Here is a 27962-nt window from a genome sequence, read left to right on the forward strand (position 1 = left end):
ATACAGCAGTCGGTATCACACACACATTGTTACTAATCAGCCAGTTTAACATTTGGAGAACATATTGCTGGTTTTGGAAAAAAAAAAGTAAGGAGATGTTATTTTTATTTAAAAAAAAAAAAAGTAAAATTCAAGCAAAAAATTATTCGTTCTGTTTCCAGGCTTAACATTTGTCCACAATGTAACAGTTTAGAAGTTCCCAAAATGTTCTGTATTTTCTCTCACGGTAGCAGTTAACCTAGTAAAAGACATCCACTTTACATATAGCTCTTGTCTGGTATATGCACTTGCCCCATCATGGCTGCAACACTATTACTACTAATGTCACAGCATTTATTGTCTACAAGTATGCCAGCAACATTTCAATCATCTGCCTTTCATCACTGACAAATTAAGAATCCATCTGTAATTAGCAGATGCCTTACAACTCCCAACTGTAACCAACCCCTAGTCTTTTGTTTATACAAGCAAAGAGGTGAACGTGATTCAATGCAGAAGGCTTCCAAATAAAAAAAGGTCTACACATGGTGGTGCCAGACTATCCAATCAAGGGAGCCTGGAGATAGGTGGTACCATGGGATATCACTCCTGTGGAAATGCAAGTGGTCACTAGGTGGTGTACTCCGACAAATTTAGTCTTAACAGTCCTTAGAAACCGGGTGAATGAGCTGGGTGATGACTCAGTGTATGCCAACACACAATCTCAGAGTAGCAGCTGTAGGGAAAACCACACTACTCACTGGGGCCTACGAAGTGGCAAATTGCTTTAACTTCTAGGGAAAGACTTGATGTCATTAGCTTCTCTGATCTCACAGGCATGTAAAAGCTCATAACAGTTCTACTTAAGTATCACTAAACTTGAAGAACAACTTCATACTGATGGTCCTGGCTACCCTTTGTGAAATATCTGCAGTTTTCTTTCTCAATACAAGACCGATGTATAGAGAAACCCATAGAAATTAACTGCAGCAGAACATCTGCCAATTGGCATTACACCCAAGGGTGCCTATGAGAAAACAGAAGAATGTCCATGGGTTTCCCTCTCTATCTGCTAAAACTAATTAATGAGTTTACCAATTGACACGATTTTTAAAAATACGCAACCCTACCTGATTGTAGTGGGTTTCACAATATGCCAAGCCTTTTCTTTCATAATGACGATGACCCAGGAATGGCTTTTCACATTTTGCACACACGAAATGCTACAAAGAAAACGACATTTTGTTTGTTTGTTTTCTTGGAAGTAATGCTGTTTTTTCTGGAAAGCAAACCAGCCCAGCCCAGTACTAACCATTATTGAACTAGCTGTGCCATCTTGAAAAGGAGAATTAAAACTTTTTTGCTTCTACATTGAGACCACTATAATAATGCTCCTTTTAATGTCTTCAACATTTCAATCCAAAAGTTAAAAGAAGAAAAAACAAACAAAAACAAGCAAAGGGATTCTGATACATTACCAATGAACAGGATGAAAAGAGTTTAAATAATTGGCACCAACGTTTTGTTCTTGTGAAGAAAGCCTTTGCTGGAGGAGATTTTCAAAACAATTGAAGGAATAGCCTGTCTGTCTTCCTAAATCTTGTACATGGCCCCGAAATATGAACCCTCACATAAAGTGCTTTAGAGATTAATTACATGGCAGGTTACTATGGAAGACATAAAGGTAATATGATACTCAGTAATATTATAGTTGCCACAGAATTGTTCTGCCTTTCCACATGTACTTTTTTGCACTCTGAAATTTTCCTCTAAGGACATCACAGTGCTTCCTTTGATTACTGATATTAGATTCACAGTCACAGCTCTCTGTAAGGTAGGAGATAACTCCTATTTCAAGGTGGCAGACCAGCCACAAGAAGGGTGAAGACGGGATTAGGAGAAGGTGTTTACTAATCATTGCTGCATACTTTGCTAATGAAATTGATCAGCAAAATCCCAGGTAAGTATGTTAATGTTTACATTTAGAAAAGACAATGTATCGTTTGATGTTTACCTCCACATGCCATTGTTTGCCCATAGCATTCACCACACGGCCTTCAATTGGTCTTCTACATGCCCCACAGATGGGGACACCCATTTTGTCATGGCAGGGTAAGCAGTACAATTCTCCCTTCAACTCACGAGCATCAGCAGTAAGTTCCTTCCTGTTCAAAAGTTAATGAAGTGAGAGCATGAATAAAGGTACTGAACAATGTCAACTCTTCAGAGTTTCTGAGAAGAAAAAAATCATTTTTAGAATTTGTTTTACAACTTGTATTTGCACTACAGCAATGCAGCAGCATCCAATATGACACAGTTCAATGTGGTTCAAGACCGATCAAGTCCACGGTAAATTGAGAACACACTGCTAAACAAGATGCACAAAGTCTGAAAACAGCTGCTGAGCCATTGTCATTCTGCATTCTGGTTATGTAGCACAAATGTGTGTATACATGCTGAAGACATTTTTGGTTTATATTCTGGCACTCTTAGCACCAGTTTATTTTAGATTTACATAACTGTAACTGAAAGTAACATATAGCCCTCTACATCTAGGTATATTTTCCCTGTTGTATCAAACTTCAGAGAAAGAAAACTACAGACCCACATGAGCTAGTTATGTTTATTTATTGCCAACTAATAATTCATGCTATTTCCAACAATGTCCCATGATCTGTGCACCAGTGCAGAAACGTGCTGCTTCGTATTCTGCAGTTGCAGAAGGTGATAAAATAAGGTGGGAGAAAGCTCGTAATAAAGGCTTTAAAGGGAGAGAACAATGTTTGCATTCAACTCAACTAAAAAGAAATAGCATGGATGAGATGCTAATTCAAGCAGCCAATTTTTTTTTCCCTTTTGTAACAGAATAACAAGCCATCATTTTGCAGCTACAGAAACCATTATTTGTGTCCCTATCTCTTACAGTACCACCTTGTCCTGCGGAGTTCAACCTTTCATTACTCCCCAATACATCAGTTGCTGTTTCAACTGAAGGCCCAAAAGCAGTAACATACATCTGGCTGCAAGGCACCCAAGCCTCACCCCTCTTGCCAGTTGCACAGGACAGGTTTTAACTTTCAGATGTAAATCAGTGAAGCTTATAACCCAACATTTTCCTGGTTTAGTTTGCAGAACCCAAGTTACCCGCAGTTTGCACAGTTGAAATGATCAGGGTGATAAGGATCATTTTTGAATATGAGAGGCTGTTCATCAATAATGGCATGGCACTTCTGGCAAATGTACTTTCCCAGGCCTCTGGCTTTTTCCCTGTTATGGCACGGACGGCAGAGATGTCTGAAACAACATAAAAAAGAGAGGTAAGTACTGGTATCAGGCCCTACAGTGCAAAATATAAAGCAAAAAATTATTAAAATCTAGTTTCAGTCAGCCCTTTTGGGAGAGGAAATAGTCTTAAAAAAATGTCTTTGTTAGGCAAAATAAGTTCAGAAGAGGCAGGGTGATATATTTATTTTCTGTTATTGTTTCTTCAGCTCATGTGAGTTTAAGCTGTGTTAAACATAGAAAACCAAGTTTGTTCTAGATTCTCATTACTGAATGTTTTATCCTCAAAATCTTAAAAAATTAGATTGGAAGCACACACATGTCCTAATTCTGCAGATAACTCTGTATATCATATCACACATGTGTCAATGGACATAGAACCCACTTGTAAAACATTCCTCTGATCGCAGTTGGTAAAACTATCTTACTCTGTCAAGGAGGCCACTGAACTGAAAGTGATTATTATTAAATCAGGTGCTAAACTAGACCAAAACTGGAAACTCCAGCTGGAAAAACAAAGCAAAAAATGTATTAAAAAAATAAAGACAATGCGTCTGTATCTGTATGTTTTCTCTCTTATTATGTAAAACCAGTGGCCCTGAAAGGTCACTGAGTAGAGATATTTGCCAAGAAACTTGGTGCTGAAGGAGGTAAACTGTTAATATTTTAAGTGCATATTTTAAGATACCCATCCTTAGTTTTGTAATGCACTCTTAGACCTTTTCCCCCACAAAAGATACTTCAGTTGCTTGACCTCAGCTGGAAAGCTTCAGGAACCAAAACCTCTCAGTCCCCTCTCTCAGTTCATTTTATTCATGCTCAGCAACAGAAGGAAGGATGAAGATCTACCTGCCAGCATTCTTGACAAATCCGATATCAGCCAATACTTGTTGACAGATATCACAGCAGAAGCACTCTGGATGCCAGCTGTTGTTCATGGCTTTGATAACACGACCAATAATGAACTCGCCTGTAAGAAACACAACACTGGGATGTAAAATACTATGCTAGAGAAAGTTAAAAGCAACACACAACTGAATTGCTACAATGTCATCATCCTCTTCCTCCCTCCCAAATCTGGTAGGATACATTGCTTTCAGTAGCACAGTTCTGGTTCTAAAGTCTGCAATTTGGGTTTGTCTGGGTTTTTTTTTCTAGGGGTCAGAAGAAAACATCCTTGCTGATGGAAGACCTTCTGTTCTCTACATACAAGCCCTTCTACGTGCACTTTCCACCTTCTCTCTGCAATCACCTTTTTCAGTCCCTTCCCTGTTTTTACTTATCTTTCCCTAAGCCATTAAGAAATGAGTTCTTTATATAGTATGTCCTTCTTGTGTCCTAAGTATCTTTCTCTTTCTTTTCTTTTAGAAGACAACAATTTTAACTTGTCTTGTACACAGTAGTGGTTTCTACTCTGCTAGGACCAAGCCATAAAGGGACTCTATGCTCAGAGAACAACAGAACTGAGCTTGGGTGGCTGTGGACTTCCTGCAAAAAAAACACAACCCATGGAGCCAAAATGCAAAGCTGCAGTGAAGCTGCAGAACAGTCAGTTCAACACGCACAACTTCTGACCTACCACAAGGAGTCCTAATCTCTGAGGCATTAAAAAAATAGCGTGAGAACTACTGTTTTGCATGCATGGTGTGACTGTACTGCACAGGCAGTGGAGCCACGTCCAACACATGCGTTATTTAGTCATTCTCCACGTGTACATTGTAGCCAAGGCCCCTGAGTGATGCCAAGTGTCCTGATTTGAGTCAGGATAAAGCAAATTTTCTTTTTACTGATTTTTTTTTTCTTTTTTTTTTTTTCAGTGAACTCTCTTTTAAGCAGCACACTGGCTGAAACTAGCAGCAAGTTTTCCAGCTAGGGGACTGATAAGACTTGAAAGTTTTTTGTTACTGCTGAGATACCAAAGACACTTTTCTCCACTTGTTGAATCTGCTGCTTTGGACACTAAAGCAGCAGAAGAGTGCTATCTACAGCCCTCCCATAGGGAGGAGAGAACTAGGCAGATGCAAAACTGGCCAAAGAGATATTCCATCCATATATATGTAACACTTGGTATAAATTCAAGGATCACAGAAGTCAGGTCCTTCTTCTTCCTTCCTTCTCTTCAATCAATTGCCAGCACCCAGGGAGGACTCCGTCTATTCATCTCCTTTGATCCAGAGACCTGTGCATTCCTGACTGTCACATCTCTTCCCTCAGCTCCTGTCTGCTCTGCCACTATCTCCAGAAGCAGTCTGGGACTTTTAAGAACTGCTCACAGCTCAGGAGAGTGCTGTGAGAGTTGCTGGGGGTAGGGGGCGGTGACAGGGTTTTGCACATTCCTGCACATATTTGTACATATTTTATTTTATCATTAGCATTTAATTAAAGCTGTCTAGTTTAGTTTTCAATCTGGGAAGCCTCTCTCCTTATTCTCTCTCTCCTTTCCTCACCTGGGTGGGAGGGGGAGGGAATAGAGAGCATTGTTGTCACTCGTTTAATTGCCAGTCCTGAGTTAAACCGTGACACAAAGGCTCTGCCTAAAATGTGTTGGGAGCTTGGCTTCCCAGTGCCATGGAAGGCAGAGTCCTGTCTTTGGAGAATGTGTAACTCAACCTGCCCAAGGGGAGTGACTGGGCAGGTAACTGATGTGGATGATAACATCCAGTGTGCAACTCTGTGGTGTTCCCATGAAGTCGTAGCTTTGCAAGAACAGCACCCTGTGGACTCCAGAAGTGTCAGGAATGCTCAATGCTTCATTGCTGACAACAGCCCCATTGATTTTGGCTGTGCTTACGAAATCTAACCAGTGGCAAAGCCACCTTATTGAGGTTTTAAGGGAACTGTTGCTACAAGGAGCAGTGGGAGCTGTGGTGGCTGAGCCAGAGAAATCCTGGAGACAGACAGCGTATCTCCTCAGAAATCACGACCAACCGCTTTCTTCCTCTTTCCCAGCTTGGTCACATCTGCAGCTTTAAATTCAAAGATCCGTAACATCTGCTTCCCTCTCCCTTGGTGTTCAACCCCTCCCTCCACATGGGAAAGGCTACACTGGGATAAGTGAAAGCTGTATCACATTGCCTGTGTGCCACAGAAACATGGGAGCTTCCAGACCAGTTTAAGCAATAGTCAGGTAATGATTTCACAGTCCTGCCCAAGCATAATGTGTCACACACAGGGGAAAAAAACCCAAAACAAGCAAATTATTACAGTGCAGGACACACACAAGCACTGACATCAACAGTGGGAAATAAAACATAGCCCTTAGCGTTACACAGGGCTGACATCAGATGCTGAAGCCTAAAGGTATTTGTTTCAAAAATATGAAGGGGAACCAGCTTGGCCTATCAGCTGATTATGGCACGAGTTGATAAAGATTATCCCCACTTCAGTGGCAGAGGACAAACATGGGTGGGTTACAATAGTCAAATGAGATGACAAATACTTGTCGCAGGGTTTCAGCTGCACAAGTACATGTGAGTAGACATACATAACCAGAAGCCATGAATGGTCTGTTCATCAGATTGCTGTATCAACAGCTAAACTACTGCATATATATATAATGCATATAATGCAAACTTTTTTAAAAAAATCCCACTGTTTCATGAACTTCAGGAAAAGCAGCTCCCCAAATTCTCTGAAGTCTAGTCCATTCTGGAAGTTCAGATGCTCAGCCTCACAGGGCCACCTCCCAGAGAGGATACACAAGGGTTGCACATCTTCTCCCAGTGACATTCCCATTTCTGATCAGCGTGAAGCATTGCACCTCAATGTAAAACTTACCACATTGATGGCAGCAAGGGGCAAAAAGCATTTGAAAATCATGTTCACAGTACTTCCTCCCTTCAAACTGCAAATGGAAAAAAACCTGAGTGTTAGAGGGACGCGAAGCATGCCCTTAACATAAATGCTGCAACATACCAGTTTGTTTCCAGATTCAATTAGGTAGTAAAACATGAGGGGCTGCACAAAAAAACAGAGCATGTGCTAGGTGTTAAATCCACCCACCTTAATTCATCAACTAGTTAGATTGTAGTGTTACTAGCACAACATTCCTCTAATACTGCTGAGAGTGTAAGGCATTTTCTCTCACCATTTGCATCACAAGAGACATCTGAATTTTGACAGACTGCAGAAACTCTGATGCAACTGAGCAAATTATGGGCAGGAAATTAGCTAAAGAAAACCTTTCCTGGGGGGAAGCATTCTCCCTGAATGCATTTGATCTCCTCCTCACTCTACATTTCCTGCAAGAATGACCCAGCATACCAGAGGAAATAAGTACAAGGGGAGGAAGGACACAGAAATCTTTGCAATTTATGGAAGAGCCAACACATGAAGGGAAACAAGGCCTTTCCTTCGGGATGCTTATTTCATAGAATCATACCATCATTTAGGTTGGAAAAGACCCTTAAGATCATCAAGTCCAAATGGTAAGGAACAACATTCCCTACCTTGACCAGATGAAACAGAGAACCAAGCTTAAGGGATTCGGATTTGGATCTGAATTTTTTCACAGCTTAGAGTTCAGCTGCAGTTCAAGCTCAGACAGAAAAAAAAAAAGTATGGGGAAAAAAATAAGTTCTACAGCACTGCATTAGCAACTTAGCTGGAGAATATGTGAAAACGTGTAGGCAATATGCCCTGAAATGAAGGGAAATATTTAATACATTCAGGCACATCATTACTGGACACACAAGCCAACTAGCATGTCAAAACCAGACAGATATGCTATGAAATGTTTGAATTTGAATGTATCAGTTTAAAACACTGAAAAAAGGGGGATAGCAGGAAACCCCATTTCTTTTTACTGGGTCTAAGACAAAACAAAGCTAAGAACATAAAATACTGCCCACAAATTAAATTTTGGTGCATGGACACAAATTACAGCAACGTATTTCGAGATTACCTGGTTTATACTATGAAATCCCGAGGTTCAAATATAATGTCAGTATAGTAATTACTCATGCAATATCCAGAGCCACTGGCAGGATGTGGATCTAATGAAACTCTCTAGAAGTCACTAGATACATGAGATCAGAAACTAATTCCTGTGCCCAGCTTGAATTGCACCTACTAGGAACAGAAAGATGTAAGCTTTATACCAATTCTTCCAGAAGTCTCTGCCAGCAATTTATCAAGTGTTTCTTCAGTGTAATACTCTAAAACTGATTATTTTTTTAATTGGAAATTTTAATTTATTTTTAAATTAAACACAGAATGTTATTGCTGTCTCAAAGAGTAATGGACATTATTGGGTAATTGAGAATTGTGCTTTCTTCCTGCTAGATAAAATCCTTTTTTAAACTGAAAAGAATCCAAAAGCTTCCTGTTATGTGTAAACAGGTGGTCCAATAGGAGATGCATAGGTTTGCTTGGATTTCAGAGCCGCTCCAGGTTGATCTGGGTGGACTGGACAGGTTTTCTTTCCCATTGGTTTACAACAGGGAGGTTGGTGACCATTTGGTTTTGTGTTTTCCAGCTTCTCAGCTCATTTGTGCTACCTTTTGTGAATGACTCAGTTCACCCATCAGAGAAAGCCTTGAGCTTCTATAACAAATGCCAGAGCCCACATTTTAAAAGCAAGGTCCTGTAACTGTGGTCCATATGTTCAATGGCTCTGCATAGAACATTTCACCATGGCATAACCTTCAGCTCATCTCCACATTTTTTAGCTAACCTAGTGGAAAGACATGCACAAAGTGGGTCTTTAAAGACTCTTCTTCTAAGACTCAGTTTTTGGTTAAGCCCATTTTAAGAAAACACTCCAGGTGCAACTGGAATCAAAACAAATCTGACAAGCTCATGGCAGCTGTGCTTTCTTTTAATTTTCCTGTAGGTTATTTAAAACATTTTAGAAAAAAAATCCAAACTGAAAGGAATTCACTCTCATTTACGAGACGAAAATCACATAACATTCCATTTTAATAATAAGACTGATAATATCGATGACAACAACAATACAGGTCCCCCAATTATAGCTCTTGCAAGTACTTCATAAGGATTTTGTTGTATTTTTTCTGTTGTTGGATGCACCTCTCTAAGCCCTTCTGTCCTGTTCAACCCCCAGCACAGCACCGAAAGAGCAGATTGGGCTTTTTCTGAAACCACCAGCAAGAGGCTTTAATTAACTGCTGGATCAGGTGTAGGACTTAGCTTTCCTAACCTCTCCTGTCTGAAGGTGAGGTGCTCACACTCCCTAGTGGGACAGAAAGGCAACGTCTAGTAGGGAGGAGCCATTCTTGGACCCGAGAGTAATGTGGGTTGGAGGAAAAAATTGCTCACTGATTACAGTGGGGCCAACCTGTCCCTCTGGGCTCACTGCTCCTGAAGCTCTCCATTTGAGCTGGCTGCTCTGCTGCTGTTAGTACAGGACTGTACGCTGTTACTTGTTCTAAGATTCTGCATCAGCAAGTCCAGGGAATACACAGCTTCCAGGTCATGGAGTAAAAGCAGATCAGAATTGCTATAAATTCTGAAGGCAAAGCGTGGTGAGTTCAGAAATTCTTCTAGCATGTGCTTGTGGTAATTTCTGTTTAGGTTGACTGCACAAGAACACATGCTAAACTGATGATACTGAGCAAACCTGAACACAAATACACTCTAGCAAGCCCCATGGAACATTAGGCACACAGCTCTTGCTTACATCCTTATGCAACAAAGCCAACACTGGCTGGTTACGAATCTGTATTATAATTTCTAACATAGGCTTATAAGGACACCAAAAAACTTCCTGCCTTGCTGTGCAAACTCCCAGCTGCAGATGAGCCCTGCTCTGGCGTGGCATTGCTTGTGCCTGCAAGTAGCTTGGCTCTGAAGCCAGACTGTGGTGAGTTGTGCTGATGGAGGTCCCTGCAAGCAGCCCAGAGACACAGCTCATGGTGCAGGAGAGCTGCACTGGCATTTCTTCTCATGTAGCCTGACCAGTTCAGCCCCTGCTCGTGGAACAGTGTGAAAGCTTATCACTGCAGAGCTTGATGGCAAATGTGATAAGCGGCTTAATGACTAACTGGGGTAACTCAGCAAGGCTTGCAACAGGCCGCAGAAGAATATTTGACTTCTCAATTGCTAAGAGCTGGAAATCATTCCCAAGAAACACTAGCTTAGCTAAACCAGGCACAGAACAAATACCAAATCACGCTGAGTGACCAACAACGCCTGTGTTTACCCATAGGTAACCTGCTCAGAAAAACACGTTTCTTGGCCACACCTCCAAACATCCATTTTCTCAAAGAGTGCATTAAGCCAGTCAGAGGAAGATAATCTTTCTGCCTGTCTTCTCCAGTCACTTTTTTTTGACAGTGATACAAACCAACTCAAGTCCTTAGAGCACTGCCAGCCATCTCCTGAGTATTGGCCAAACTGAGCCCACCCTTTACTTAGGGCTATCCCTCTCTCTCCCCTAAATGCTGTCACCCAGGAAGTTTCAAACACTCATGCCAAGATGCCGAATAAAAGAAAAGCAAACTGTGCCTTTGTCCTCCCTTCTCTCTGAGCAGCACCACCAGGAAACTTGCAATTGTCCCACTGACCACTTCAGTGCTAAGTGAAAGCCATTCTGACTGCACAGGACACATATGAACACCCTAAACGACACAGAGACAAGAGGAGAAGGCCCTACCAAAGACTTCCCAGCTAAAACAGCTTCAAAGGCACAAGGGTTGTGATAGCACAGGTATCTACTGACCTCTCCACCCTCTAGAAGATGCCCAGGACAGGCCAGTATAGATGGGGGAGGAAGGCTGGGTAAGATTTATGAGCCATCACCTGAAGGCTGTCAGAGGGCTTAAACAGACAGAAAAGCACCTCTCTTCAACAGCATCAGACAGACTTTCTGATATGGAGAGAAATGGCAAGATCTTGTGGTATACAATAGAAGAGCTAGAGTCGGAAAGGTGATGTGAAGTTCAGGACACACACAAGTCCTTATATATTCATTTAGTGCTCATCAAAACTATTTTACCTCTGTAACAGCTGTGGCAAAATAGTGTCTATTCTTCACTTCACTATTCCCACTTTCTGTGTAACAGTTCTCAAGGACAAAGCATCTACACAGCCTGAAAAAAACCTTAGCAATGTTAACTAAAATATGTTCAGTACATGAGGCTGTTTTAAATCCCAGGAAATTCACTTCTGACTTACTGTCTTTAACAGGGGGTGTAACTTTGCAGTCAGATAGTGCTCAAAGACCAATATAAGTAAGAATGTTAACAAGGTGGTAGCAGGAAACAAAATGCCTACATCTAATGTATCTAAACAACACCAGGATACTTGCCCCTGGCAAGGACATTCAGATATGGCCATGGCAAGCAACAGAGACATCGTAATATTCCTGGATTAGGTGCAAATGTAACTTCCTTTCCACTGGGGTCCTCCCCCATCCTCTAGGAGATACAGGCTGCCTAGAGCAGGATTTCTCAAACTTTTATTTCAAACAAAGGACCATTGAACTTTCCGAAAGAGGTCCCTGAACTGTCCCACTGTTCAGAAAAGTCAGAAAATGGATAAATAAAGTACTCATTATGGAGAAAAAAATACATTTTATTGTAATAAGACAATTTTATTAATACAGTTACAAATATTTTAGTTCTAAACCATTTGTATCACTTTATGTTTGCCTAGGGTCTTAACACGTCATGACTCCATGCCTTGCCTGCAAGCAGGCAGCAGCTCAGTATGCATTAACATTTTTAATGTAATGTGAACGTATCTAGAGGGGGTGGGTTTTTTGGTGTCTTATTTTTTTTTAATTGCTACTGCCTTGCAGCTCACCTTTTGAAGTCTTATGGAACACTCATGGCTTGTTTACCACAATTTGTGCAACATTATCCCTACAGCACTTAAAAAATCTTTTGATCCTCAGAAAGGTGAGAGAAAACAAACCCCAAGAATCCCCTTTGCCAGTCTCTTTTCCAATACACACTCCTCCCTCAGCCTCTCCTCTTCAACATGGTTCTGTAAAATTTTAAGTATTACTGTGGAAGATAAACTGTTGAGCTCTTGCCCCAAGGATGGCACACTGTACATGAGAGCACAGCACTGTGCTTTTAACACACTGCTCACCTTCTCTTCCAGTTCACAGTATGACATAAATCCTGTAGTCACTACTGTAAGTTGTAATACAAGCTACTTGAGCGGGACCTTATCCCTCTCAACAGTAATATCCTGTCTCACATCATCTACTCATCCTTATACCAATCACTTCATATTTTATGAACTAGTCTAAAGCTTTCACTAAAGCCACTTCATCCTTGAGAGAGCTGAGCCACATCCCGAATCCCCACTACAGGAGAAAACAAAGAGAAAATGACACTGAGAACAAAAAACCCATCTGAACTGAGGGCAATATACCCGGGGCTGAGAAATATGAGTGGGAGTGGGTTTTAACTCTTGAAAACATGCAAGGACTGCTCATTTGGAATGCTCCAATTTGTTAAACGCAGTTAACCCTACTTCGGCCCTGTCTGGCTTGGGCTGTCAGCACACCCTGACCTCAGCATGCTGACTTACAGCTCATGCCTACAAGCAACTTTTCACATGCTGTGTTGACCACACTCAACCCAGCAATAAACCTCCTATGGACCACAGGATGCTCAGGTTTCCTTTTGTATGACTGTTCCCCTCTAAGAAGCATGCTTTCTCTATATTTCTGGTATGATAAATAGATTGCCTTCAAAGATTTCAGGGGAAAAAGCCTGCACTGAGAGAGAAATCTCCAGCAACTCTTTTCTCAGCTCTGATAACAAGAGGCTACACATTTAAAGTATAAGGTATAAAAGGTAAATAAGGTTATAGACACTAATGTCCTCCAAAGTGGCACGGAAACACTTCTGCTTTTTTGTCCCTCTATGGACCATATCCTTTTGGAGCCCCATTCTTACCAAGGGACTTTCTAAGCTACTGATCTGCCCGCAGCTGCTTCTGGTATAAAAATGAATGCAGAGGGCCAATGCTGGGAGGTGAGAGGGGCACTGTGCCCCCCTTACTTACCTCGTAGAAGAGCCCTTCGGGGAACTGCTGAAAGCACTGGGCACAGACAAAGCACTGCTCGTGGTACAGCTCACCGTTGCTGTTGACAATTTTCTCGGCAGGGGCAAAGCCACCTCTGCAGCGCTCACAGATGGCATTTGCAAGCGCGTTTGCCATGTTGCTGTCATTAAAATAAAACAAAAAAAAAAAGAGAAAATTAGTCCAAGCAGTCAATACCACTGGTTGCAGGTCTCTGGGTTTTTTTGTGGTTTGTTTGTTGGTTTTTTTTCCCCAAAGCCAACTGCAACTAATGCTAACTAGGCTGCTCAAAACAAGTTTTTTAATGGACTTAATGACTTGTGGCATTCCCTCAGAAATAAAACTGCCATTTTCCCCTGCTCCTAAATTCTTCAGAAACAAAAACCCCACAAGGCACTCTAATAGCTATTAATTCAAAAAGACAAACAGAAACGTTGTTACTACAGATACATTTACAGGCTTTTTACAATGAGAAAAGGCAGGCAATTCAAAGAAATAATGTAAAATTACAAAATACATTAGTATTACAGAAAACAACGGTAAATATTAACAATAATTGGCCAATTGGCATCACATATGAAAACATAGATGATAATTCCAAAATAATTCCTAATTATAAAATCTATATAACAGCATTGGTCCAAAAGCTCTAACTAAGAAATGTGAATGTATGGTATCTAGCCTGGCAGATATTACTGAAAACCAGAGCAGGTAAACAATTATTCCTTACATAAGCTTCACATAGCTTGAAATAATTTTACAAATGCAGTTTGAAGCCATGCAATTTTTGGTTGGTTTGTTAGGGTTCATCTCAGGGAGATCAGCTCACGGTGTGCCGGTGTTGGTCCAGGGCCACAGAGGAGGGTGGGAATGCTCTGGCTGCCTCTCTGCAGCCCACATATAGGCCAACACAAGCTGGTGACCCCATGCCAGGAATGCAAAAATTACTCAAATTGCAACCTTTGTTGCTTTTCAAAGGCACAGATGACAGCACAGTAGCTGCTGTATCAGAGGAATTAGTTACTTCACTAGGATTGTGGTCACATCTGCAGAAGACAGTACAGCTGTGCTTCAATTAATTAAGGCTCCTGTGCCAGAAAAAGGCTCATTTCATTTTTCCTTCGCAACCACTTTCTTACTTTTATTGAGTCTCTCAAAGCTATGCCTTTCAGGATCACCTTTCTGCCCTAATACCATTTGACAGCAGAGTGCAAATGCAGGGCCACGACCTTGTTTCATTACAATCTGAGCACAGCTGACAAAACCTTTGACTATCTGGAAGCGTATTAAACAACTGACAATATTTTAAACACACGTGCACACAGGCCCACGTTTTGATACAGATATCATGCTGTGCCCATAAGTGCAGAGTCCTTAGTCCTCTGCAAAATGCCAACCTTTCCCTCTAAGGGGATATGAACTGCTGGCTCCCACCAGGTTCAATAGGACCTGAATTCATTCCTTGCACAGAATCTGAGGGGGCCAGCAAACATGTAGCACGTAGTTTAAAAAGGAATGTGCTTTATCTATTTCTTAACTGTGTCATAGAAAAGCCCTACACAAGGTCACATCTGACCAGTTATTATTAGCTGGCTTTTTTTTTTTTTTTTTTCTCTCAAGATCTTTGCAGAAGAGGAAAACAGTAACTGCTACCTAAAATATTCACTGCCCACTCAATGAAATGAGTGAGCAAATTTCACAAGGAGATGAGGTGGAGAAGGGTTTATCCCATACTATGCCATACAGAACAGACAAACCTACAAACTGCAGTGATTACCCATATAAGCTGTGGTTAACTATAAAGCTTGGCAATGGTCTCCACGAATTGTGTATGCTTTCTGTGGTGGAAAATCTCAGTCACTTCACCCCTCCTCCTTATTAATCTAAATGAAGAATAATCACAAGAAGAACCAAGACATTCATCCTCACCTCTACAGTTCTCAAGCACCAAGGACGCTAAACTTAAAAAATTATTTCACGTTAAGAGTTATCAGGTACAAAGAATAATCCAAGCAAAAACATGAAACCAAGTTCAAAACCAAATGAGAGCACAAAGCTTTCCTCCCTCAGTGTGCAAAAGTACTAGGAGTTGAAACACATCATATATGTAAAAACAGAGACGTATGTAAAACAGAGATGTATGTAACACTTCTGTATTAGTGAAGCAGTTTATCCATTTGCCCAAAATTGTAGGCACACAACCTGAAGTCAGAGAGACTACTTGACAAGTTCAAATCCCATTTCAACTGCTGACAAAAATTTCACACAATTAATGATGATCTTTAAAGCAACAGCTCAAATTTTAGTTGACAATTACAACTGGCAGTGTATCAAGCAGAACAGTGGCAAAGGTTGCATTACAGAATGGCTTGCATTGCAAACCATTGCACAACCTGCCCCAAGTTCAGATAATAAAACACATATGTACAATACACTAATAACATCACCATAGTTACATCCTGAAGCTGAACAGAATGAACTTACAATCTTGCATAAAAGTCACAAAACTCTTTGTAGAGTTTTATCTCACTGTGCCTACGTTGCAATTTTGACACTGGTTTCTCTCCTTCATTCCCTGCGGAGTTGTGAGCATCAGGAGCGACCTGGTGTGCAACCTCTTCATCCTCCGGGATGGGGTACGGGTGAAGTCTGCGCTGGAAGTCCATCTCTCTCCAACTGCTTTCCTGGGTGTATAATATTCTGTGCTTATACTGCAAAGAAGCTGCAGGCAAAGTCTGCAAAACAATATGCTGCACTTCCCCTTGTTCCCAGGAAAGTGATTTACTTTCGCAGCTCCGTGTCATGTAGCCGGAGCTGCTCAGTGCCCTGCTACAGCTTCAAGTTAAGAGTTCCGCGGCAGGGCAGCGAGCCTGTCACGCTGTGAGTTACTGATGCTGGCTGCGAGCACAGGAGCACATTCCCCTGCCAGGCCCTCATGCAAACTCAGGATGCTGGAAAGTGACTTCGCTGCCGGCTGCTGATGGAAGTTGCCCAAGAGAGCTGCCTTAGGGGTAACCTATGGCAGCAGACACATTCACCGCCAAACTTGTCCACAGCCACTTTCTGCTGAGGAGGGGGAAGGTGGAGGTGGATTCCAGTAATATTTAATGGTGGCAAACCATCAGTGGAAAGCACAGAGAGAAGATTTCTGTTGTTAGGTAAATATTGCTTTAATGCTATGGTGTTATTAACTACATTGTAAAAATGGCCTTTAATGTTCCACTTGTGTCTTCTAAGTCATATATGCTGAATTTATCTATAGGCATCTATCTTCTTGCCAGCACTTCACAGAAGGGTGTAGGCACAGATGGACCATTAACCAAACTGCCAAGTATTCTATAATGGACAATATATGAAGAAGTAAAAACAAAACTTGATTTCCAAAGATGTTCTGTGTTTAGAATAATTATCTAATGTAAGAACACTTACTGAATTAATTTACTGTGGGCATTAGGAAACAGAGAGCAAGACCAGGAAGAAAGAACAAAATTAATAATTCCTTCACCGCAAAATGCCCTCCCAATGTTGCAATTATTTCACAGTTATATTCTACTATAAAACCTGTTGTGAACTGCTTACTAGGGAAGGCAGAGTCGACTGGCTGCATTTCTGCAGCTAACAATTACAGCCCTGCAAGCTCTCCCTGCTTTAAGAGCAGCATTTGTGGCAGATGTGGCACACCCGGCTTCCAGGAACTCCTAACTCCAAACAAAAGTTTTGGGAAGCTGTCCTGACTAACTGTCTCTAGCACTGAACTGGCAAACCCCACGCACTTTGTGCTCATGACACACGTTTGAAAAATCTGCTAGTCTGTGAGGGGCCATGAGAAAGCAGAAGAGAGGGTGACCAACATAAGGAACAAGCAGAGAAATGAGGACTAGAAGACGACAAAGAATAGGACAGGAAGTCCAGTCAAGGCTACTACTTCTTAATGCCTTCACCTTCCTCGCATCTACTGCAGAGGGTCTAGTTTGTGATAGTTTGGAGCCAGATCTCTCCTCACTTGTTGGGTCAGCTTGCTTTGCAAGCATACAGCAGCACACATGCCACTCTCCACGGCAGGCCTGGGCTAGCACGTAACCACCTTTGTGCAGCCTGGACAACACAGCACTATATTTCTGCTGCCGCCAAATTTGCAGGATGGGTTTGGCCAGTTGTCTTTCCTTCACCTTCCCTTGGCAGGAAAAACCTCCGGGCAAGTTATTCCCCTGCACCACAGGACACCACAGAAGGTGCAAACAAGGCAGCATGACCTTGCTAATTTACCCATCTGTAGGTGTGATTATCCATCTTGCACCAGAGCTACAGGGAGTCACAAGTTGTAACAGGCCAAAGGAGGCTGCACCCTCACCACTCACACAGCTTGGCTGGAGTTCAAGCCCTATTTTTATCTATCACGGAGCAAGCTCCGGATCAAGCAATGCTCAGGTTGTAGCCCTAGGCCACAATGAACTTGCCAGAGCTCCACTGCAGGAAACAGTAAGGGGAAGAAAAGGTTTCTGTGTCTGCTGGAGCACCAGTAATGAAAGCCAGTGGAGATGCAGACATTGTGATGCCAGCAGTCCTTTTCCATCCTACTTCCCAACATTTCCTGCACAGGTCAATGGTGAGCTTCTGTGTGTATGAAAAACTCCAGGAAGCCTGACTGAAATGGACTAACCATGCCTATTCATGCAGGACCAGTGCAGGTGCACCAAGTCACTAAAGATGAAGAACAGGAAGTCAGTCTGTCTCTTCCCTTTATCACTAACTATCTACTCAATTGTTTTCTTGTATTTTATCTCAGATTGCAGGCAATTCTCCTGGGAGGCTGCTACTGTGAATCAGACAGCCCTGAAGAGTTTCTTTCTCCCAGTGGATGACTTCAGTCCTTGCAGTAACCTGAAATCCACAGGCTACCAAGGTGGCTGTAAGCCACTTCAACTGCCTTGTGTCTTCTGGGATCAACAGGAAAATACTCACTTCTTCAGCTTGCTACTGTGCAGTCTGCTGTATGGCAGTAGCCAAGCAAGTAGTACAGCCAGTCAGTGCAACAAGATGTCCATCCAAAAAGCCTGTTGTAATTTTCCTCGCTGTTTTTCAGGAAGCAGTCCTACAAGGTTATATGACTCTGTATGTGCATTGAGTAGAAGCTGCCTGGTTCTCAAGGCCTGTACTCATTGCTGTTGGTGGAATTACTCCCAATTTGTTTTCCATTAAGCAAGAAGCTTGCCATGAGTTTAAAAAGGGCTTTTCTGCTACTGAAGCAAACCACAGTTTCTACCGTGAAAGTCTCATAATCCACAAATCCAGAGCAGCTGGCCATCTTTCTCTTTTCTGTCATTCTTCTGGAGGCATGCAGCCGAGGTCTGAAATACACCATTAAAAATACACAGCATTTTCATTAGGCAATTCTAGGTTACTCTGAGGTGAAGTGTCCATGGGAAGCAAGAAGCGTATGGAGGCTGTTGATTTGCAGCAGCAGCTTTCTAAGGGCACTCGTTGGGATCTGGAACAAAACCTAATAGCCTGATGGTACGGAAACAGTGATAAGGAGAAACAGGAGATGCTCAGTATTTAACTGGAAAAGGTAGGTAGGAAGAAGAAGACCAAGAGGCTTCTGCTGGCACACTGAGGATTTTATCAGAAGCTAAAGCCAATGGTGGGGAAGGTGCTAAAGGAAACAGTAGAAGGCGGGGGGCGGGGGGGGGTGCACCCCACTGCAGCTACAGAGAAGGGCTTCAAGAAATAACAGCAAAAATAGCCACACTGCTTTCTCATCACTGATGGACAACTGCCGTCCTCCTGCTCACACGCTGCTTTCTCTGGAGAACTTTCAAATCCAGCTGCCTGTGCTGGTGGCTGCCAGAGGCAGACAGGGACTCTTACAGAGAAGGCTCGGTGGCCGGCCAGCCCCGCTGAGTGTTTTGCTCCATGCCACAAATAGATGTGCCGAGCAGTCAGGGCTCCAAACAAGGTCCTTGGCAAAAGCAGCTGCTGCTTGGCAACCTACTTGTGCCACCGTGACATATCACTGCGTCACCAGCACTGTCAGGAGGCCACGTGCCCCATTGGATTATGCCGGGAGGGATACGTAAGCACAATGCATCCCTCTGCTTCCCACATAGGTAAGGGTGATTTCATTTTAATTATATTTAACATGGATGCTATGCAACAGTCCTCAGACACAAAATACAGAACAACTAGAAGAGAAGTTCTGCTGGAAAATATGCATGGACTTGCAGTGCCCTGCACTTTTAAAAGCACTAATTGACCTTTTGCATCTTTTAAAATTGAAATTAAAAACACTCTTGGGTTCTGGTTGCTGCAATTGTTTACCTCTTAAGCAATAAAATACTTTCTGTGTTAAGTTGGTCTCCTAAGGCAATTTTAAAGAAGGTATAAATCTTTTCTATAATAAAGATGCATATTATGGGTAGGATTTTCACATGTGCTCAGCACTGCTCTTAACTTCTGTTTCTGTTAAAAAGGATGGAAAACCATCTTGAAACCACTGTAATAAAAACCAGGTGAATTCTGAGTGCTCCTATAAGTTTCATCCTTCACTCTTTGCCACAAAAAGCATGATTAAGTTTATGCGGTGGGAGTTTAAACAGAGCAAATAAAAAGGCAACTTTATCTGTTTAATATGCTTCAATACAAATTTATTCTAGTATAAACATGTCCAAAAAATGTGTTGGCCTCTGAAAACAGAGAAGGTTCACATTCAATCTCTCCATAAGGAAATGAATATAACTGGAATAAACAGGTAGGCAGCACCTTCCTACACAACGTTTTATTAGCCTTGCAAGCACACTGAAAATCAGTCTCTGACAGGATTCATAGAAAGGGACAACAATATTTCATTACAACACTTTCTTGTTGCAAGTAATATCTTAAAAAAACTACTGTCTTTTCTTCCAGCTGGTTAGAAACATTATTATATGAAGCCATGCTTAATGTAAAACAAAAAAAATTATTTATCAGGTACAGGTACTTGATACTCTTTAAAACAGCCATCTTCCTCCCCCACTACTGTTTTTTAAAGCCTATGCAGACAACAAAAAAACATGGTATCATATATGAGAAGCTCATGAGAGCTCTAATAAGTTTGTGTTGCACGAGATACAGCATACTGCCAGTTATTCTTAAAATATGCACCCGGTGTAGCTGCTTGTACACTTAACTATGGTAAATACATATGGTAAATATATAAATATATATATTAAAAATATATATGTCTAAACCCTTCCAACTCAACACATTTTAAGGATGCATTTGCAACAATGGATTTCATACAACAACATTAATATTCCATTTCTAATTTAAGAATAATTTAAAAGGTCATCTACTCAATACTAGGGGCTACACATCAAATGTCTCTGAGACACTCAGTCTGAAAAGAACCATCTTTTCAAGACTGATAAGTCAAGGTCAGGCCCAGCAAGCTCAGAAGTGTTCTTCTGTTTGAACACACACATAGTGAACTTCACAACACTAAAGTCAAGTTCTAAAATGCGAAAGTGTTTTGGCAGAATAGTGTTTATAATGGTGGAAATCAAACCACCACAGAGACAAGGGACACACAACAGAGCATGATCAGGTAATTGCAAGCAAACTGCAATGCAGTGCATGTCTGCTCCTTCCCCATTGCTTAAAGAACAGATTTGAAGTTCAAATATGTAAAAATGTATGAGGTTTATCTTTGCATTTTCTGGCATTTCAGGAAAACAGCATCCTGGTTTGTATCAGGAATAGTGTGGGCAGCAGGAGTAGGGAAGTGATCGTGCCCCTATACTCAGCACTGATGAGGCTGTAGCTCAAGTACTTTGTGCAGTTCTGGGCCCCTCACTATAAGAAGGACATTGAGGTGCTGGAGCATGTCCAGAGAAGGGCAACAAAGCTAGTGAAGGGGCTAGAGCCCAATTCCTAGGGGAAGCAGCTGAGGAACTGCTTTTTTTTACCCTAAAGAAAAGGAGGCTGAGGGGAGACACTATCTACAACTACCTGAAAGGAGGTTGTACTGAGGTGGATGTTGGTCTCTTCTCCCAAGTAACAAGCCATAGCACAAGAAAAAATGGTCTCAGTTGTGCCATGAGAGGTTTGGGTTGGATCTTAGCAAAAATTTCTTCACCAAAAGCATTGTCAAGCTCTGGAATAGGCTGCCCAGGGAAGTGGTGGAGTCACCATCCCTGGAGGTATTTAAAAGATAGGTTTAGGGGAACTGGTTTAGTGGTGAACTTGGTAGTGTTGGATTAACGGTTGGACTTTATGATCTTAAGGGTCTTTTCCAACCTAAATGATTCAATTATTCTAAAATGCTGCACTACCACATTTCTCTTCAGAGTAACAGTTTCCTAACACCAATATTCAGTTCACCTCATCTGTCACCGAAATCCACCAAAAATCCTTCACCAAATCCTTAGTGTAAAGCCAGCCTTTGCTTCTGCCTTAGTCACCCCCACACACACTGAACACCATAACCTGAGTGGTTCACCCAGGAGCTATAATTAATACCATGACTCATTACACCCTGGCTACCAGAAAAGACTTCCAGTATGTCCACACGGTTCCTTGTAGGGCAGAGATAACTGCAAGACCAGGCTCCCTGGCTCACAGTGACATCCTTATTATAGTCACGTCTCCATTGGAGACACCATGCTGAGGGCTGACCTTCAGCTTTACTAACCAGCATGTCACTCTCACACATGCCTCCTCTCAAATATTACTATTAATCTACACCTCCAGCAACATAACCTCTCAAACCATTTTTCACCTTCATTAAGTTTGTTTTTCTGTTCTACATGAGGAAGTGCAAAGTTTTTAATTGAATTAATTTGTTTTGGGCAGAAGTAGAATGCGGTAAAGAACACAACTCTTCAGCTGTTGCTCTTCTCTCACATATCAAATTATAATTATTAGTCATTCTAGGTTTTGGTTTCACATTTTTCTCTTCCTGCATTCACTGCAACATCACCAAGCTTTAAAATCAGCAGAGGATGACAGACAGCTGAGCCATCTGCAGTGAACATTGCAGACTTAAATAATAGCCCTAATGTTCAACTGCTGAAAGAGAATAACCAGAAGCAATTTATGTTCCTAAGAGTCAAGCATGAGTAATGCATCAACAAATAAAGCTAATACAAAATGGCAGTGCTTTCAAACTTCATTGTGATAGTCTTAACATTTGGGGTAATAAAAACTCAAAGGTTTGTACTTTATTAGCTCTTCAATACTAGCAGCAAATACATCAAATAAGTATGAATGAATTTCAGCAGCAGCTAGTGCAAAGCAAGACTTCCACAGGTTTTCCAAACTGAAGGCTTTGGAAACTATAGCAAAGTGTTTTTGGAGTAATGGTTTCCACCACAACAACTGACTAATCCTGAACCAGCAGAGCAGGAGTGAATGGTTACAATATGTATTATAAGACTTCTGGTGAGGGAAGATGTAGAAGTTACCCCTTGCAACAGCATACTGCTGAGATTGTCTTAAGGAACTGAGCTTGGCACAACAAAAGAAAAGGAAAAAGGGAAGGCAACAAGGTCCTGTGCTTTGGATCAGACGGGTTCTGCCCAACCTCATTCCCCTTTGCTACATACCATGAAGTGGCTATAATTTGAGTTGTAGCTTTAGAAAGGAATGTTGTTTAAAACTAAGCAATCAATTGTACACTTCAGGCAAAATACATTACTTGCAACCCAGTACCTCATGGAGCTATCCTAAAGCTGCACTGCTACCATGTCCTTCTAAAAAAATATTATATATAAAAGGAACAGCTTTTATAATATATCAGGAAGATAATGTATGCTTCAGTTTCTTATGTCAGCAAGGAGATGTGTACAAAATAATAGAGAAGCCAAACATCAAGCACGACAAACAGCCTTCAGTGCAAACTTTCCATACCGGAACAAAAAGGTGACTAGCCAGGGTAGTTTTGAGTCATGACTCCGAGTGGGTAACATTTTTCCCATAGCTGCATAGAAAGAGAGTTAAAAGGTAGACTCAACTCGGGATCAAGAACATTATGATCCATGAAGAGTGTGGCATGCATGGATTTAACATGCTGGAAAAGACAAATGTCATTTCATATCCGCTTCACCTTCGTCTGTTCATTCCTTGCTGGAACAGCTTTTATCTTTTGAATCTTGCATTTTAAAAGGCACAGCTGAGAAATGCTGCCAGGTATTGCTAGCTGTGTGTGCCAGTATGTGTGCCAGAAAAACACTGCATGTCACAAACCCTGTAGGAAGTTCCTGAGCCACAGCTGGTGGGATTACCACCAAGGGAAATCCCATAAAAGGCCAGATCTTGCCTTACACCTCCCTCCACAGGCATCAGCTTTTTGCCACTGTCAGAGGCAACAACATACTTGGCAAGCAGGAGCCGTTACCATGTCTGGAGAGCATCACTTAAAAGGCCCATGGTCCTCTTAATGACACTGTTAGCTTTGCATTTCCTAGAACAGCTCAGAGACCCCAGGAAAACAAATTAAACAGAAAGGGAACGCAAACTTAGCCTTTAAGCTTGTTCTTCCCAGTGCCTGCAAATTGGTAATTTTTATTAAGTGGAGACACTGACATAATTTAGTTTTCCTCTCCTCTGCAGAATACCTACATGTGTAAATTCACATCAGGGTGACAGACTGGACTCAAAGGATAACATAAATTACAATGAAGCACAAGCTATCACTGTACATTTTCTGTAGAGAACACCTCTGATAAGGTACTATCAAAACACATGAAAGCAAAAGAAAAAAGAAACCTACAACTCATCTTTAGCCGGCTAATCCTGTAAGAAAGAGCAATGAAAATCCTAATTGCTATAGTCATTGAAGTTTAACAATTTACTGAAACAGATTATTACAAGGAGGCAAGTGTAAGAGGAACGGTAGTAATTGCTTAGGTTTCTGTTACGCAAGCAGCTACCTCCGGTCATTTGGAGTCATGGGAGGTGATAGTGTAAGCAAGTCAAACACGCTTAGGAGTTGTTATGCAATGCAAGAGACAAGGGTGAGAGAGAAGGCAAGAAAAAAGGGTGTGTTGCTCCTGTTATTTTAACCCCTAGAGCAATGAAAAGTACAGCACAAATGAGAAGTAAAGCCTGTAGTCATTTGTATACCTCAAACAAAGGCTCAATGTACATTTTAAGTATTGCAATATTGAAGTATACCCATGAAGCACATTTTTGCTGGCTGGAAGTTACTATAATTAACAATAGCAAATCAGTGTTAACTTTACATGGAAAAAATCTTCTCTTCATTTAGAGCAGCTAGCAGATGAGCCAAAGTGTTTTTTAATTAAGAGTTCCCAAATATCTGATTCAAATGAGTATTTCTAGGTCCCAGCTCTCTACTATCCCAGCAGAGCTTCCAACCACAAAAAATTAAAAACCGTAATGTCTTTGTGGCCTAACATCTGTTTCCAAGCTCCTCCTGGTTTAATAAATTAGCCTTTATTTTTACCGATGTGTTCAATAGTTACCGCTTTACCTGCTGACACTGGCTTTATGAGCAAGAGAAACATCTACATACAGAAGGAGGCTATACAAATATTAACATCTCTTATGCTATTAAGAAATGTTGTCAGTCAAAATCAAATTTAAGAATGCCCGGAGGCATCTGAAAGCCCAACTGGGTCCCTGCTTCTCCATACAGTCTCTGTCCAACATCTTCTCTCCCTCCTAGAACCTTCAGACAGCACGCGTGGCTGCAAACAGCTGCACACCTTGGCTGGCTGCTGCACAGGAGTTTTTGATGGTAGGCTGAGATTTGTGACCTTGCAAAACTCCCTGTATCTCATGAAGAAAGGGAAGCACTCAGCCCTACCGCATTGCTGATGTTTTGGGGATTTTATTCATTTGTTTCTTTTTATACTCACCTACGAGCTCTGCAGTGCAGTGCCTCTTCCCCCAAGGCTCAGTGGGACACAAGAATGTGCTTATGTCTCCTATTTCATCTGTGAGGGAGTCTTTGTGCATGAAATTTTGGGGCACATCCACATGCCTTCCAGCCTGAAGTCAGTGTGGAGAGGCAGGCGAGAGCCTGAATGGACTCAGATAATTGCCTGCACCTACTCCAGCAGATGCACCCACCAGCTTCAGCAGCCGAGTGCAAAGGGAAGACAGATAGTTCAAAGCTATTATTGTGGAAAACGTCTATGATGCTTCCTGCACAAGAGAACAGAGCAGCGAGCTACCTGAGTAACTGACAGCCACCAACCAAAGCTTGCCAATGATTATTTGTTGCAGATGCTGAAATGTACCATTTGGTAAAAACTTGAGACAAAAATGGCCATTGTCAGGCGAAAAAAAAAACCACAAACAAAACAAAAACCCAACAAACACCTGCCCCTGCTTTTCCCAGTACCTTATATTGAGCTTTGGGAATGTCATAGTTTAACCCCAGCCAAAATCAGCACAGGAAATTATTAGTATCAAGTTTTTTAGAGGAATCATTCTATTTTTAAAAACACCATGGGATGAGAAGGGGAAAGAGCAGAAATAGCAAGCATACCACTACTGAAGTGACTCCTAATGATTAATCCTAAATATACATGTACTATTTCCTTTGTTTGCTGAGAAAAGCAAGAAAAAATAGCTCAGCTTACAGTCAGAATTTTTTAAGTGTCATTTTCTAAAGGCAAAGCAAGACAAGATTTATCAGAGATGTCATTTTTTTTCCACCAAATCAATATAGCTGGACAAGAACAAGTCTTCTCCATTCTGCAAACCAGGCTCTCAGGTTGTATTTAGTTTAATGACTGTTGCATCTGCTGCAGACAGGGGAGATGCAGGTGCTAGGCAGTCCCCTGCACTTTGAAATCTGCACCTGGGCAGAATCCTGTGTACTTAAGGTCTATGCACTAGTGAGCATTGCTCAAGCAGGGGAAGAGAGGACTGGATTCAGCCATCTCTATCCCCGTGAAGGTCTAAACCAAGCACATACTTGTTCTGTGCAAGTTCAAGAAAAGAATGAGCTATCCACATCACCTTGTACATGGGATGGACAGGCTCCTGCTCCCTGTAACATGAGTAAAGCACCAGTAACATCTATAGCAGCAGATTTAAAGACAGTCAGAGAGGTCTTTTAGGCGATACATGAAGTGGCAGAGGTAGAAAGAGAAGCTGCATTTCCCACTCCCATCAATACACTGTGTTGTCAGGGCAAAGGCTGGGACTCCTTTCACCTCACCACAGCTGATGGGATAATGGGCATGCATTATGCCAGGAGGAGGTGGGGTGGAAGGATGAGAGAGGCTCCCTGGAAGGGCAACTCACTCCATCATAGGACAGGTTTCTAAAACTAAGGGGATGAACCCTGCTCTCCCATCCCAGTCCCAGTCTCAGTTGAGCTTAGGGCTTTTTATGGCTAAGGGTGGCTTCCCTTGAAATGCCCTCAATCTCCTCAACAGGATGGATTCTGGAAGTTGTCCCCAGCCCTCTCAGGTCCTCACCACTGCTGGTGGGACAGTTCAGCCACCAAACTGTACCACATGCAACACTGAGGTAGCTGGGGCAGATTTTGAGCTAGCAATGAGCACCAGACTGTAAACTGCAGCAGAGGTCTGGCTTCAATGTAAGGCATCAAACCCCTTCCATAGCAGGATGAAGAATCACAGCAACTGGCTGGGCAAGACGGGCAAAACCATGCACTAAAGTAAGCTCTGCTGCTTGTGAATCAGGTTCTGCAGATAGCCACAGCTGCATGAGATGAGCTCCCCTCCAGATGACCTGGCACCTACTTGCTAGAGCAAGAGGTGTTTGGAAAGACTCTGTTAAATTTAAATATTTAATTAGGAGCTCCTACTGTAAATGGAAGTCTGACAAGGTACGAAACATAATGCAAAGAGCCAAACTATATTCTTACAGTCTTTCCTGCAAAAGACTGAAGGAAATGTGTGTAGAAACTGACTCATCGTAAACTGAACAGCAGATCTGGAAGACAATGATGAGGGTCAAACCTCTGGCTGAGGTGAAAGAGGTTGCAGAATGTAAAGCTTGCCTTCCTGTTGTGGAGCTCAGAGTCTCACGGCACACAACCTCTCATGAAGTTATGTCAACATAGGAAAATATTTTTATACTGTAAAGATAATTGTTTCAAGAAATTTTGGTTCCTGGAAAATAAAATGTATGTGATTCATTATATGATAAACATATGCTCTGTACATGATTAGGAGTTCCAGTACACTGCTTCACAGTGTTAGTAATTTCAGGTGCTTTAGGTATAAATGACACGGAGGCTCCCAGGAAAGGGCAAAAGCTGAGCTTTGGCACCAAGCTCCTCCCGAGCTGCTTTGCGGTGCTGACACTGCCAACATTTGGCTAGATCTCCACCACAGTTTGTGGCATACAAGTCCCCATCCTGCCGAGCAGCATCCAGCTCCTGCTACGACGGCCGGATCTAGGAGCTGGAACTACAGTGGTGCTTGTTGCAGCAGCAGCACAGAGGCAGGCCAAGACACCCCTGCAGCCAAGGCGATAGGGTCTGAAGGGCTCCCCACTGGAATACTTCGTGCTGTTTTGTGCTTTACCAGAGGCGCACCCCAGCCCAGATCCCAGGGAACTGCTACCAAAGCAGACAGAGACCTCAAGAAGGGCAGGAGAGAGAAATCTTAAACTGGGGTAAGGTATTAAAGGCTGGAAAATGAAAACTAGCAGATAGCATGTATAACTCTAATAAAGGGTGATTTTCATATTTATTTTTTTTTAATACAGGACTT

General features: G+C 41.9%; 2 protein-coding genes across 8 annotated transcripts in view; one reads left to right on the forward strand and one right to left on the reverse strand.

Moving 5' to 3' along the window:
* Positions 1 to 27962, forward strand: part of SEPTIN10 (septin 10) — a 963730-nt gene that overhangs the window by 530151 nt on the left and 405617 nt on the right. The window lies entirely within an intron of this gene.
* Positions 1 to 27962, reverse strand: part of LIMS1 (LIM zinc finger domain containing 1) — a 74960-nt gene that overhangs the window by 4877 nt on the left and 42121 nt on the right. For 4 of the 7 annotated variants that reach the window (XM_051616785.1, XM_051616795.1, XM_051616803.1 and 1 more), the window contains exons 2-7: positions 13246 to 13405; positions 7039 to 7105; positions 4111 to 4231; positions 3124 to 3273; positions 1994 to 2144; positions 1110 to 1202 (exon numbers count right to left, since the gene is read on the reverse strand). In XM_051616785.1, the coding sequence (XP_051472745.1) occupies positions 1110 to 1202; positions 1994 to 2144; positions 3124 to 3273; positions 4111 to 4231; positions 7039 to 7105; positions 13246 to 13405 (742 nt within the window). Of the gene's footprint in view, positions 1 to 1109; positions 1203 to 1993; positions 2145 to 3123; positions 3274 to 4110; positions 4232 to 7038; positions 7106 to 13245; positions 13406 to 15747; positions 16081 to 27962 lie in introns of those variants that run through there. The other 3 variants (XM_051616757.1, XM_051616747.1, XM_051616766.1) reach the window with 2 other exon arrangements.

Source organism: Apus apus, chromosome 1 (genome assembly GCF_020740795.1).
Source record: "Apus apus isolate bApuApu2 chromosome 1, bApuApu2.pri.cur, whole genome shotgun sequence".
NCBI lineage: Eukaryota > Metazoa > Chordata > Aves > Apodiformes > Apodidae > Apus > Apus apus.